A 12,731-nucleotide genomic window follows, 5' to 3' on the forward strand; every position below is an offset into this window, starting at 1 on the left:
TTTTTAGTTGTCCAGCTAATTTCTTTTATTTTTAGTAGAGACAGGGTCTCGCTGTTGAGCTCAAAGGATCCTCCCATCTGGGCCTCCCAGAGTGCTAGGATTACAGGCGGGAGCCACCACGCCCAGCCAACACTGACTCTTGGTCCCAGAGAATCTTTCACTTTTTGTTTTTGTGCCTAGAGAAGGGAGGAGCGCTAACAGCTAAAGGGAGGAATATTCCGTGGTTTTCTGTGGCCTTTGAGAGAAGCATTGCCAATTAGGAAGCGACTTTTCTGAAGTCACATGGGTAATTAAGGTCTGAGCTGGGACTGTTAACTGCCTGTTTACTTAGGGTCCTCAATATTTGTTGAACAAATTAATGACCAAAAACATCTATCCATGTGTCTGTGCAATGGGTGTATCTTCCTGATGGCCCGTTGGGTGCATGGGAATTGTGCTTTGACTAATGCCACTGTGGTGTTCAGGAGCGTTCCCTGGGTTGGTTTGCTGGGTATTGATTGATAGGACTGGGGCTTGGGAAGAGACCCTTTCTGGCTGGGCAGAGGCTTTCTGGGTTTCCCTTGTGCTTGGTGTGATAGTGATCTCTTTACCTGACTCTTCTCCCTTTCACACTGATCTCCCTGAGGGTGGGAATCAAACGTGTTTTGCAGTCTTCCTGGCAGACAACACAGTGCTTAGGTAGGCTCTTTGTAAATGGTCTGTAAATGCTTACTGAAGGAGGCCGCAGCAGAGAACTCAGAACCTGACAGCAGTTCTTTACTAGTATTATATTTTAAAAGTGTTAGCATATTCTATAAGTAAATTTCCTGATAATCTGAAGGACAATGAGTTTATGAAATGTGAACAGTGACGGTATAAAAAGAACAGACATCATTCTTGTAGTAATGTTATTCCTTGGGAAGAGAAGGTTTTTCTCAGCTCCTTTTGAAAGTTTTGCTACACTTCTCAGCTTGCATTAATATTTTTTTTCTCCTTTCCTCTGCCTTCTGTCTTACTGGATGTCTAAATAAATTAAAGAATTAATTTATTAGTGTCAACAGCTACCAAAAACTGCAAACAATAAACTGTTAAAAATGTTACAAAAAAGGGGCTAGTTGAACCAACCAGTCTTGTTTTCTTGATTGTATATTTGCTCCCAAAGTTGATCATGGAAATGGAAAATTGGACTTTCCTGCCTCTTTACCTTCTTGGCCCCTTAGGTTTCTTATTAAAAAGTGGTTCCCAGCTGTAAATGGGCAACACTACATGTGAACGGATCTCTAAATGCTGATGGGTCACTCATCCCTTCTGTCACTTCTGTTGTTTTGGTCTATGCCTGGGACTTCTCTTTGACTCTCCTTTTCTGTCCTTGAGGAACAGGAACAAGTTTTCCTCCTTTTCATAAAAAGCCACCTTTACAGCTAAGAGAGCACTAAATAGAGGAACTGGGATATTCGGAAGAGTTAGTTGTGAACAGTTAACCCTGAATTCCAGCTCTTGCAACAAAATAGTAATGTAATTATAGCAGTTTTCACCTTTGGACTATCTGCTGCAGGGCTGTTTGGACATCTCATGTAATTCTCACAGTAACCCCATGAAGTAACTAGTTGTGTCTTGTCCATCGGGTAAGAAAACTGAGGCTTGGAGAGTTTTACAAGGTCATACATACCACTGAGAAGGCAAAGTGGGCTTCAGGCTCAGAGCTGTCAGATTCTAAAGGCAGTGTTTTACTTTCATCTGTTAAGTTGTCTGTTTGGATTTAATGCTTTTAAAATGACTTGAATTTAAAATAATTTGGATTGTTGAATATGGTTTATATTTTAACACTTTCTGTAGGTTTTATTTGCATTGAAGTGATGTGGTTATTGTGCGGATGTAAATAGTGAAGTGTTGAAATAAGTTACGGAGTGGTGTGGAATTCAGCACACTAAGGTAAAGTCAGAGACTAGTTTGATTATGTATTCCGGGTTTTTTTTTTATTTTTGTTTTTTTTTCCTCTAAGGAGTGTTCAAATTTTGATCCTCAAGGGCATTTTAACTTCTTAAGTGTTCTAAGCCTTTTGAGAAGCAGCCTGATGTTTCTTTAGAATGTTTTTGGCAAATTTTGGTTAGGGGGATAGTGAATAAATAATGATAACAGTAGTGGTAGTAATAATTGCTGTGGAAGCGGATACCATTGTTAACAGAAAAAAAGCCAAACTCTTTAAAATAATTTTAAAGAGATTTACTCTGAGCCAAATTTGAGAACCATGACCTGGAGCCACGCCCAAGAAGCCTTGAGCAAGTGGACTCGGTGTGGCTGGGTTACAGTTTGGTTTTATACATTTCAGGGAGACGGGTTACAGGTAAAGTCATAAATCAATACGTGGGAAGCATACATTGGTTTGGCCCAAAAAGGTGGGCCATCTCGAAGCAGGGGGGGGGGCTTACAGGTTATAGGTGGGTTTAAAAAGTCTTCGACTTGTAATTGGTTAAAGACATGAAGCTTTGTCTACAGGCTTGGAATGTTTTAAGAGGCTCTTAATCAGAGATAGGCCACCTGACATAGATTTGTTTTGTAAATTGAGGACCTGCAGGTTTGTCTTGCATACCCTTAGGCCTGTTAATGGGTTACATAGGATGTCCCCAAGAAGGGAGGGGGGCATGATGAGGCATGTCTGACCTCCCTCCTCCTGGTGGGCAATTCAGTTTTAGGATATTCGTTTGGCCACGAGGAGGTCGATTCAGTCAGCCGGTTGGGGGGGTGAGCCTTAAAATTTTATTTTAGTTCATACTATGTATTGAATTTTAATGCCTGTCAGGTACCATGCCAAACATATATTATCTCACCCCATTTTCCAAACATCAAGTAGGTGGTGTATTCTCATTTTTTAGATCAGAAAACTAAGGCTTTAAAAAGGTAAATAACTTGCCAAAGGTAATTTATAACTGATTGAGTCAGGAGTTGAGCACAAGTCTTTTGACTCCAAAGCCTATACGCATAAACATTAGGCTTTATGAATTTTTAAAAGTATATGATCAAAATTATACTTTATGATTTTTAGTTGCTAAAGATACTCTCTCAGTTCCTCCCCCCAATTTAAAGACAAAAGCAAAGAACTGTCAGAAGGAAGGTTCAAGTAGGTAGATTTCATCTAGGTTTTTTTTTTTTTTTTATTTTGGTATATTTGAAGATAATTTAAATTTTGCTTATGTATTTACATTTATCAAAATAATACATGTACATGGATTGAAAAGCCAAACAGTACTTTAAACCTTAAAATAAAAAACATCAGTCCTTTGCCTACCCTCTTTAACTAGAGACAACCATTTTCATCTTTCTTAGCTAGTTTTTTATAGTATTTGCTCTTATATTTTATGGATATGATAAAATTGGTTTAGATGTAATCTTTTGACTTCCTTTCATATAAGACTTTTGCTGCTGTAAAACATTCTTCAATGCAATCTACCAGTCAAAAATCTTTGAATAATGTACCCCTCCACCGCCAGTGCTCTGTCCTGCTCTAGTCTGAACTGGTGGTTTTTCCAGGCCTGGGGCACAGCTGTCTTTCTGGGAATTTTCTTTCTCTTGGTTCCTTATGGAATGGATCCCTAGTTCCTCTTGGTTTCTTCTATTTTGATGAAACATGTTCACTAGGTTCTGGAAACAGAGTACATGGAAGGTAAATCTTAAGACTTTGAGCACATGTGTAAAAGTCTTTATTTATCTACATGATTACTAATTTGACTTGGGTGTGGAATTCTGGCTTGTAAATAATTTTCTCTCAGCATTTTGAAGGTGTTGTTCCAGATGTCCTATGCCTCACTGCTGGTCCTTTATGCAGGTGACCTCTTTTCTCCTTCGATAAGTTGTTAGGTTCTCTTCTTTGTCCCTAGTGCTCTAAAATTTCACAGTCATCTGTCTACCTTAAGGATCTTTTAAAATTCTTCCTGCTGGATGTTCATTGGACCTTTTGAGTCTAGAAATGTTCTGGGAAATATTTTTATAGTATTTTTTATGCGCTCTTTTCTCTGTGGTTTATTTATGAAACTCTTCCTGTAAGCAGAATATTTTATATCCCAGGCTCATCCACTAGTTTTTTTTTTTCCCATATCTGGGCCTTTTTCCCCCTTCTTTATTTCAGAGATGTTTTCTCCGTCTCCGTCTTTTCAACTCTTCTATTGAATTTTTAATTTTGGTTATCGTTTTTAACTGAGAGCTCTTGAGTGTTCCTATTTTAGAACATTTTGTTTTATTTTTTGGATACAGCATCCTGTATCATTTCTCTGATGATAAAAGTATTGTCTGATTTCTGTGAGTTTTTATTTTTTAGTCTTATTTTCTTTAATCTCTATCTTTCATGGTCTTGGCTTTCCTTAAATGTCTGATTGTGATATTGCGAAATGCATATTTGGTCTTCATCCCTGACCTGGTTTCCTGGCATACATCTGCTAAAATCCTTAGAATCTTCAAAGTGATATCTTTTTGTATGCTAATAACTCACCGATGGCTGGCAGCCCCCCTTCTGGATGGGGGCCGGTCACCTGAAAGCCCAAGGCTGGAGTAGAGAGTTCAGCCCTTCCTCACCAACTTTGGCCGGGAGGGGCTGAAGGTTGAGTTGATGACCAGTGGCTAATGGTTTAATCAACTGAGAAAGAAAACTTTGTATCTGAGGAGTGTAAGCCCCCTTTGATTATAAGGACCAGAGAGGCATTGAAATATGACAGCAGTTAAGTCTCACTTACCCCCTTGAGATAAATAATTACCTCTTGAAGCCACATGCTGGGCTGATGCCAAATTATCATAAAATGCTGTATGTTGGGCACCATAACTTATACCTCATAGTTAAGCAGTAGATAGCTAATTACTAATCAATGTTATTTCTGGAAACCCTGAGAATTCCTGTCAAACAACTTTGTGTCAGCCCACTTCTTGTCCCCTCTTGCTTTTCAAAACCCGCTTGTAACAAAGGCAGAATGGAGCATTCCCCAAGGCAACTTGAAAGTGTGTCCTGAGCAGCTGTCCTCAACCTTGGGCCAAATAAAATCTCCATCTTAATTTTACCTCAGTTTCTTTCTTCAGGTCAACACAATCATGTCTGTATAATGAAGTCTCCATAAAAACTCAAAGGACAAGGTTTGGAGAGCTTCTGGGATGGCCGAACATGGGGGGTTCCTGGAGGACACTCCGTCCTCCATGCCTTGCCTTGTGCATTTCTTCATCTGTATCCTTGTTATATATCTTGTGATTAATAATATCCTTTATATAAACTGGTAAGCCTAAGTGTTTCCCTGAGTCCTATGAGCTGGTCTAGCAACTGAATCAAACCCAAAAGACGGTTGTGGGAACCTTAATGTTGACTAAGGCAAAAATTAATGTAAGTAGAGAGTTTATTTGGGCCAGATTTGAGAACTGCAACCTGGAGAGACAGATTCAAGTTGCCCTGAATATATGCTTCCACTAGCAGCAGTTACAAGTGAGTTTTTAAAGGAAAACTGAAGGGGCAGTTCCTAAGTTGATATAAAGTACTGACTGGCTGTACATTGTTCTTTGTATCATAAAATTCCAGGGACATGAGGAGAAGGGGTGAGGGTCACATTGTGTAACTTGTGGTAACACTTTAAGTAATTTATCACCTAGTCTGGAAACCATGAGGAAGGGAAGAAAAAGACATAGAATGCCTTTCTAGGCCTGGTAAATTTTTTATTTTTCAGACTGCTTGAGCTACTTTTCTTTCTCACTGTCTTGAAGCAGTCAAGTCTCAGAGGCCCAGACTTGTGACTTATGTCTGAAAGGTGGGGCATTCTTGATGACTGAGCCCTCAATCTGTGGGATCTGATGCTATCTCCAGGTAGATAGATAGTTTCAAATGGAATTGGAGGACACCTAGCTGGTGTCCACTGCAGAACTGATTGCTTGCCTGGTGTGTGCGGAGAAACCCCCACACATTCGGTCACAGAAGTCTTCTGTGTTGATTGTTGCAGTGTGAGAGTAGAGGAAAATTTGTTTTTTCCTCTCACACACTAATGCTTGGTATGTATTCCTACTTAAGAGAGAAATATTAAAAAGCTGATTGAAAGTCTGTGTGGTTATTTAATGTTTATCATCTGGTGAGCTTCCCTGTAGAGTATGAAGCAAAGACTGGCTTTTTAATTAAAGAACCCCCAATTGTCACTGTCAGTGAGCCTTTCGTCTTGGACTGTGCCCCTTGCTAAGGAAGAGGACTGGGAGTTTAAGACTTGCGCGTACTAAGTTCCTCTTCTAAGTGTGGCATCTCATTTCTCTGCGCTCTGCCTGTTGTGGCCAAGCGCGGAACTTCCTCAGGGGATCTGCCCTCAGGTGGCTGCCCCCTTCTGTCTCTGCCATGTGGCTGAGTGCCCCAGCCTCAGTCCCCCTGGAAGCGTCCCTGTGTCTGACCATACTGTCTGATCTGGGTGAAGATCCCACAGGGTGGTTTCTTCCGACTTTTCTGGAGACTGGCATGTAAGTGCCTGCCCAGCAAGTGCAAGTGACCAAACTATATATTCCTTGGTGTGTGAATCCGCAGTTTCCTCGAGTCATTTCTCCCTAGCAGCTTAAGTTTAAGCTGGCTTGAAGCCTGTTCCTACAGTCTTCCCTGCTACTACTCAGGTTTCAGTACACTTGAACCCTCAACTCATAAGTCTTGTCTTTTTGTCTTAAAAAGGAATTCCTGACATCTTAGTAAGTGCTACAAATATCCCTGACTATTAATACAACCATTCGAATTATCCAGTGAGGGGATATTGCATTACCAAAGTGTTTCAACTTTTTAAAACCCATCCCCCTGCCCTGAACTGTGTAAAATTGAACCCACTTTGTAAGGTATGTCTTTTCTCTAACACATCGTACAGCAGTGTATCCTGTTTTAATGGTTTTATACTGAGGCTGCCTCTCAGCCTTGTTTTTAATGAACTGTAATTACTACTTTGAATTTGAAACTCACATCACAGTTTGGCCATTAGATGCTCTTTCTTCAGCTGGTTGGCTTCTTTATGCTTTCTAAAGGCACTCTCAGAAGTATCTTTGCTTTTTGACAGTAAGACTTCTTAGAGACATCTTGAGGGAGCCTGCCCCTAGATTGTAACCAGCTCATTTTCGAGGAACGCTGGCTCCTTTTAGAGGAAACTGGTGTTAGAGATAGAAATCTCTGGCATTGGGAGATACATGAGATTGTTCTACACAATGACTAAAGGCAGACAGATGATACAAGATAAGTTACTTGAGTCAGCAGAACAATTACCCTCTTTCAAAGAATTGTGAGTTTCTGTTGCTAATTCCAGTTTAAAGTTCTTTTCTGTCTTGTAATCTGATTTTCCTTTTCTCTAATTGTTTTAGACTATTTCATATAGGCACACTAAAGATATGTTTATAATGTCCTCTAGATATAGAAGTTTCTAATTTTTTCTTTTCTTTCTTTTTCTTTTTTTTGAGACAGGGTCTCGCTCTGTCACCCAGGCTGGAGTGCAGTGGCCTCATCACAGCTCATTGCAACCTTGAACTCCTGGGCTCAAGCTATCCTCCTGCCTCAGCCCCCTGAGTAGCTGGGACTACAGGTGGGCACCACCATGCCCAGCTAATTTTTTTGTTTTCTGTAGAGACAGAGTCTCACTCTTGCTCAGGCTGGTCTCTTTTTTAAGAACTTTTTTATTTTTAATTATGGGTACATAATAGTTGAATGTAGTTATAGGGTACATGTGATGTTTTGATACAGGCATACAATGTGAATTAATCAAATCAGGGTAATGGGTGTCCATCACCTCAGACATTTCTTTGTGTTAGGAACATTCCAATTCCACTCTTTTAGTTATTTTAAAGTGCATCCTAACATTATTGATTATAGTCACTTTGTTGTGCTATCAAATATTGTTTGTTATGTCTAACTATATTTTTGCACTCATTAACCATCCCCACTTTATACCCCTATCCCTGCTACTCTTCCCGTCCTCTGGTAACCATCATTCTACTCTGTCTGCATGAGATCAGTTGTTTTTAATATTTAGCTCTCACATGTGAGTGAGAGCATGTGAGATTTGTCTTTCTGTGCTTGGCTTATTTCACTTAATATAGTGTTCTCCAGTTCCGTCCATGTTGCAAATGACAGGATTTCATTCTTTTTTATGGCTATGTAATATTCCATTGCGTATATGTGCCATGTTTTTTTCCTTTTTGAATCTTGACTCAAGTGGCCTAGAATTGATTTCTAAGTCTGCTGTCCAGTTTCTCCTTCTTGTCATTCTTTGAGACCCAACTTCATGAAAAGTAAAAGAAAACCAGTTTTGCTCCAGGGAAACACCAGAGAAAACATAGGTATAATATCTGGCAATTCAGATGTTGACCCATATAATTAGTAGATAATAATCAGATATACTAGAAAATCTCTAGGTCCTTAAGGCTTTACCTAAAACTCTCTCTTTTTTTTTAATTTTAATTTTTAAATTTTTTTTAGAGATAGGGTCTCACTCTGTTCCCAGACTGCGGTGAAGTGGTCTGATTATAGCTCACTGTAACCTCAAACTCCTGAGCTCAAGCAGTCCTCCCACATAGCTGGGACTATAGGTACACACCACCATACCTGGCTCATTTTTAAATTTTTTGTAGAGACGGGATCTGGCTATGTTGCCCAGGTTGGTCTCGAACTCCTGGACTCAAGTGGTCCTTCTGCCTTGGCCTCCCAAAGTGCTGGGAATTATAGGCATGAACCACTGTACCTGGCTTAAAACTCTCTTTTAACTCTTAATCTTCATGGGTGCTAGTGGCAGTATGTTAATCTTACAGGCATGTATGATTGTTGGGCTCAGATTATTAAAAGCCTTTGAATAAGGGAAGTTGTTCTTAATCTCAATATTACACTAGTCTGACATTTTGACTATTAAGAATGGTAGCAAATGCAGCTAAATTCATATCAAGAACCACTGGAGATTTAAAGAAATTCACCACAGAAGCTCAGGAGATGTCTTTCTGTTGCTCCATATTTTTATATTATTCACCGGACTCATAAGGTACCAACAAAGTTGTATGGCAACATTTCAGTCCAGTTTTATGTTTGTATCGTAGCTAGCTCCCACTACCTTTCAAAGTAATTTTTAGCCTATACCCAGATTTTTTTTCTATATGAAATGCAAACTGTGAATTCATGTCGTGGACATGGGAAGCTGTAGTTTAAGTGTCCAGGCTGTGGCATGAACGAACATGCTCTGCTCTGCCAGCCCTGTGTTCTGGAGTGGTAACACCACTGCAGAGCTGTGATGCTGTCTGACATTCCAGCCTGTATTTTTAATTTTTAAGTTTCGCTTCACCTGAAAGCAGCACTTTGGCTTGGTCACTGCTGCATCCTTAGTGTCTGGGACAAGGTTGGGTACACATTAGGTGCTCTGAGAATATTTGTTGAATGAAAATATGATGGTATTATTTCTTTGCCTCAAATCCTTTTGGAAATAAATGATTGTTTTAGGATGTTTTTGGCTGTAAGTTGCAGGAAACCAAATTCTGCCTAGCTTAAGTGATAAACCTATCATTTTGCTTAGCAGAAAGCCTTGGGTTAGGGTGGGTTTGGGGGTTAGTTGAGTCGGTGGCTCAGCAGGGTGAGCTCTGCTATCTCTAGTGCCGCCTCGGGCTGGTCCCTCATGGTCAGAAGGTGAGCTTCTCTGTTCACATCCGCCGGGAGAGAGGAGGAGAGTGGCTTTCTGGCTTTCATTTGCTGGGGATTGTATGTTCGAGAACCCTAAATGTAGGGGAGAAGGATTGGGGAAAGATGAAAAACTTATTTTCTTTCTTGGTGAGGACAGTCAGCATAAATTGGCAAAAACTGCAAGAACAAGAACTTTCAGAGTACATGGTTTAGGAGATGCTGGAGTATAGGACAACGGAGGCTTGTGGAGCTCCTTTTCTAAGGGTTTGGAGAACAGAGAGAATTCAGCCATGCTTAGGCCTGGGGAAAGAGGTACCTGAGGCATTTGCTCTTCTGAGGGTCCCACTTGGGCTTCTGCTTCATTTTGCTAACCCTCTACACTGTCCGAATGCCTTAAAGAAATACCTAAAAAAGCTAAAGTAGAAAACCTAAGTGGCCCATAATCTCAGCTTCCAAATAATATTTGTTGATTTCAAAGATGAAATGAAAATAATACATGCAAATTATTAAAACTAATGCAAACAGTACCGGAAGGTGTAAGCGGACTGTCACCCTCTGTTATGCCACACACACAGTGTCGCCTCGCTCTGCTCCCTGGAGATGCGCATGGTTCCCAGGCCCTGGGACTCCTTCCATCCGACAACTGCAGGTGTCGGTGCGTGTGCTGCTGCTCTTTCTCGTTCTTCTCAGTCTGCATGGCGGCCCGCTGCCTGTGGGGTGCTCGCTCAGCAGGCTTTTGCTGTGTGGTACATTGGCTGTGGCTTGTTTTCGAGGTATAAGCAACGTTACAGTGGCTGTCTTTCCACACATGTCGGCGAATCTCTGCGCAGATGTCAGGAAGGCACATTCTCAGTAGTGGTGATATTGCCAGGTGAAAGTATCTGAACTTTGAAAGTTTTGGTAGGTTTTGTTAAATTCCCTTTCAGAAAGGTTGCAACCATGTCTCTCTTACTGTGACGCTTTCTCCTTGCTGCTGATGTCATGGAGTTTTTCATTTGTGCCCATCTGATAGGTAAAATTGTCAACTTCACATTTTGATTTTTATCTGTTGAATCGAGAGAGGAACTGAGTATCTTAGGAGTTTGTTGGCCATTTGTGTTTCTTTTTCTGTGAACCACCAAATGATTGCCTTTTCTTTATGACATATGTGAGCTTTGTAAGTGAAGGAAGTAGGCCCATTGCCACCATATGTTGTAAATGTTTCTTCTAATTTGTCAGTGCTCTTTTTGACTTTTTTCCATACAGAAGATTTTTATTTTTACGGAGTTAAATTTATCAGCCTTTTTCTCAGTGACTTCTGGTTTTCTGCCCTGGCCACTCTGCCAGCTGCTACCAGCGCAGCACACTGGGCCACACAGACTCCCGCTGGGTGTGATGGGCGTGCAGCTGCGGCAGCGGGCCCCGGAGCTTCAGGACACTGGTACGCTGCGAGAAGCCCCAGGTCCTTGACAGAGCTAAATCTTAGTGTCCCTAGGGCTGCTTCGTGTTTGTTGACCAGAGTTAGACTCAGTGTGGGGGGCAGGGTGGTGAGGCTGAAGCCTGGTGGGGGGGGCATAGACCCCACTGAAGAGGTGTCGGGGCAATGCCAGGTGGCCGGCGAGGTGAAATGCTTTGGGCCCTTCCTCAGCTGACACTGAAGGGGATTAGGATTGAGACTTAGACCAGGCGGGCTGTTCTCTTTCTGGGTGTGATTTTGAACCTGCCTGTTCTTGTCTTGTAGGTGAAGAGATGGCGTTTGTGAAGAGCGGGTGGTTGCTGCGACAGAGTGAGTACGGGACCCAGGCTGCGACCAGCATTGCTTTAGGGCACATCTTTATTTCTGTTTGCTAAAACAGATCACCTTTAAAAACAAGTGGTAAAATCTTATTATCAGTGTTGTTGCCCCACATTTCCTCTTGGAAGTTTTTAGAGCTTAGTGAACTGTCTTTCTGCACACACGGAGCTCCGCCCTGGTTGCCGAGTGGGCAGAAACCAGGAAATGATGCGGCCCTTTCCCGATTTCTCTTTCCTCACTGGCTGCTTTATTACTCATGGCTGACCTGAGACTGCCTGAGTCTAATCACGCCCAGCTGGTATGTTGGCATGGAGCTCTGGTCTCTTTGCCTGTCGCATCTGAGGATTCAGCAGTGACTCAGATTCTGAAATACTAGAGTCTTTGTAATTATGTGGATGAAGACTTGACCTGAGGGAGTGAGCTTATTTAAAACCAGAACTTTCGTATCTCCAAAAGGACTCAATTCTTTATTCCTGGGATTGAGATCTGCTTTCCTAGGCTTGTCTGTGGGCCTGTCTTTCATACACTGTCTGCTTGTCCCTGAGGCTGCCACTCCAAGTGGGATCATAGTGTATTTTAAAGCAGGAAGAACCAGCTCTATTTATTGAAGAAGGAGTAAGCAGATAATTGCGCTGGCCTTCAAAAAGAACAGAATTAAGGGAAAAGTGACTGTTACAGTATTTATGACTCTAGTGAAAAACCGATCACATACTGTTCATTGGTCAGAGACATGAATTTATGTTTGAGAGATACCTTTAGAAATTAGCTAAAGTTGAGTATAGCAGTGAAGAATCAACTGCATACCTTGGATGGTTTATAAAAACTGCTGTTCATGAAGCTTATTTGTGTTCCTGTTATAAAGATTTTATATATATATTCTTATTTAATTCTCCGAACAGCTCTGTGAGATAGATGGTATTATTTCCAGTTGAAGAAATCGAGATTCACTGAGATTAGGCAACTTGTCTAAGTGTGAACTATGGGCGGCAAACCTATATTCAAACTCAGGACTGTCTGATTCCAACGCTGACATTATATCTACCCAGAGACGGGCCTTCAGCCTGTCTGTCTGTGACTAGTTCTACATTCCCAGACCTGGGCCCTTCCTCAGCTGACACTGAAGGGCGTTAGGATTGAGACTTAGACCGGGCGGCTCTTTCTGGGTGTGTCCTCAAGGTCTGTGACAGCCCAGTGGTCTTGAATAGACAGCACTGTGCCATGTTGGCTTTACAAAGATAGTTCTGGCATGTTGGAGTCTAGCCCCATTGTTCGTGTAAGTTTCCTTGTCTTCGGTTTTGTGGTCCCAGTCTCCCCATGGTCATGGGACATGGGGACGTGCCCTCCTTTGCA

General features: G+C 41.5%; 1 protein-coding gene across 4 annotated transcripts in view; it reads left to right on the forward strand.

The window, feature by feature from the left end:
* The window catches only part of PLEKHB2 (pleckstrin homology domain containing, family B (evectins) member 2), a 40,234-nt gene that overhangs the window by 1,154 nt on the left and 26,349 nt on the right, over positions 1-12,731 (forward strand). For 2 of the 4 annotated variants that reach the window (XM_012649935.1, XM_012649934.1), the window contains exons 2-3: positions 10,887-11,027; positions 11,328-11,372. In XM_012649935.1, coding sequence (XP_012505389.1) covers positions 10,982-11,027; positions 11,328-11,372 — 91 coding nt within the window. In that variant the 5' untranslated portion in view covers positions 10,887-10,981. Of the gene's footprint in view, positions 1-7,522; positions 7,533-10,886; positions 11,028-11,327; positions 11,373-12,731 lie in introns of those variants that run through there. The other 2 variants (XM_012649938.1, XM_012649937.1) reach the window with 2 other exon arrangements.

Source organism: Propithecus coquereli, unplaced genomic scaffold (genome assembly GCF_000956105.1).
Source record: "Propithecus coquereli isolate 6110/MARCELLA unplaced genomic scaffold, Pcoq_1.0 Scaffold307, whole genome shotgun sequence".
Classification (NCBI taxonomy): Eukaryota; Metazoa; Chordata; class Mammalia; order Primates; family Indriidae; genus Propithecus; species Propithecus coquereli.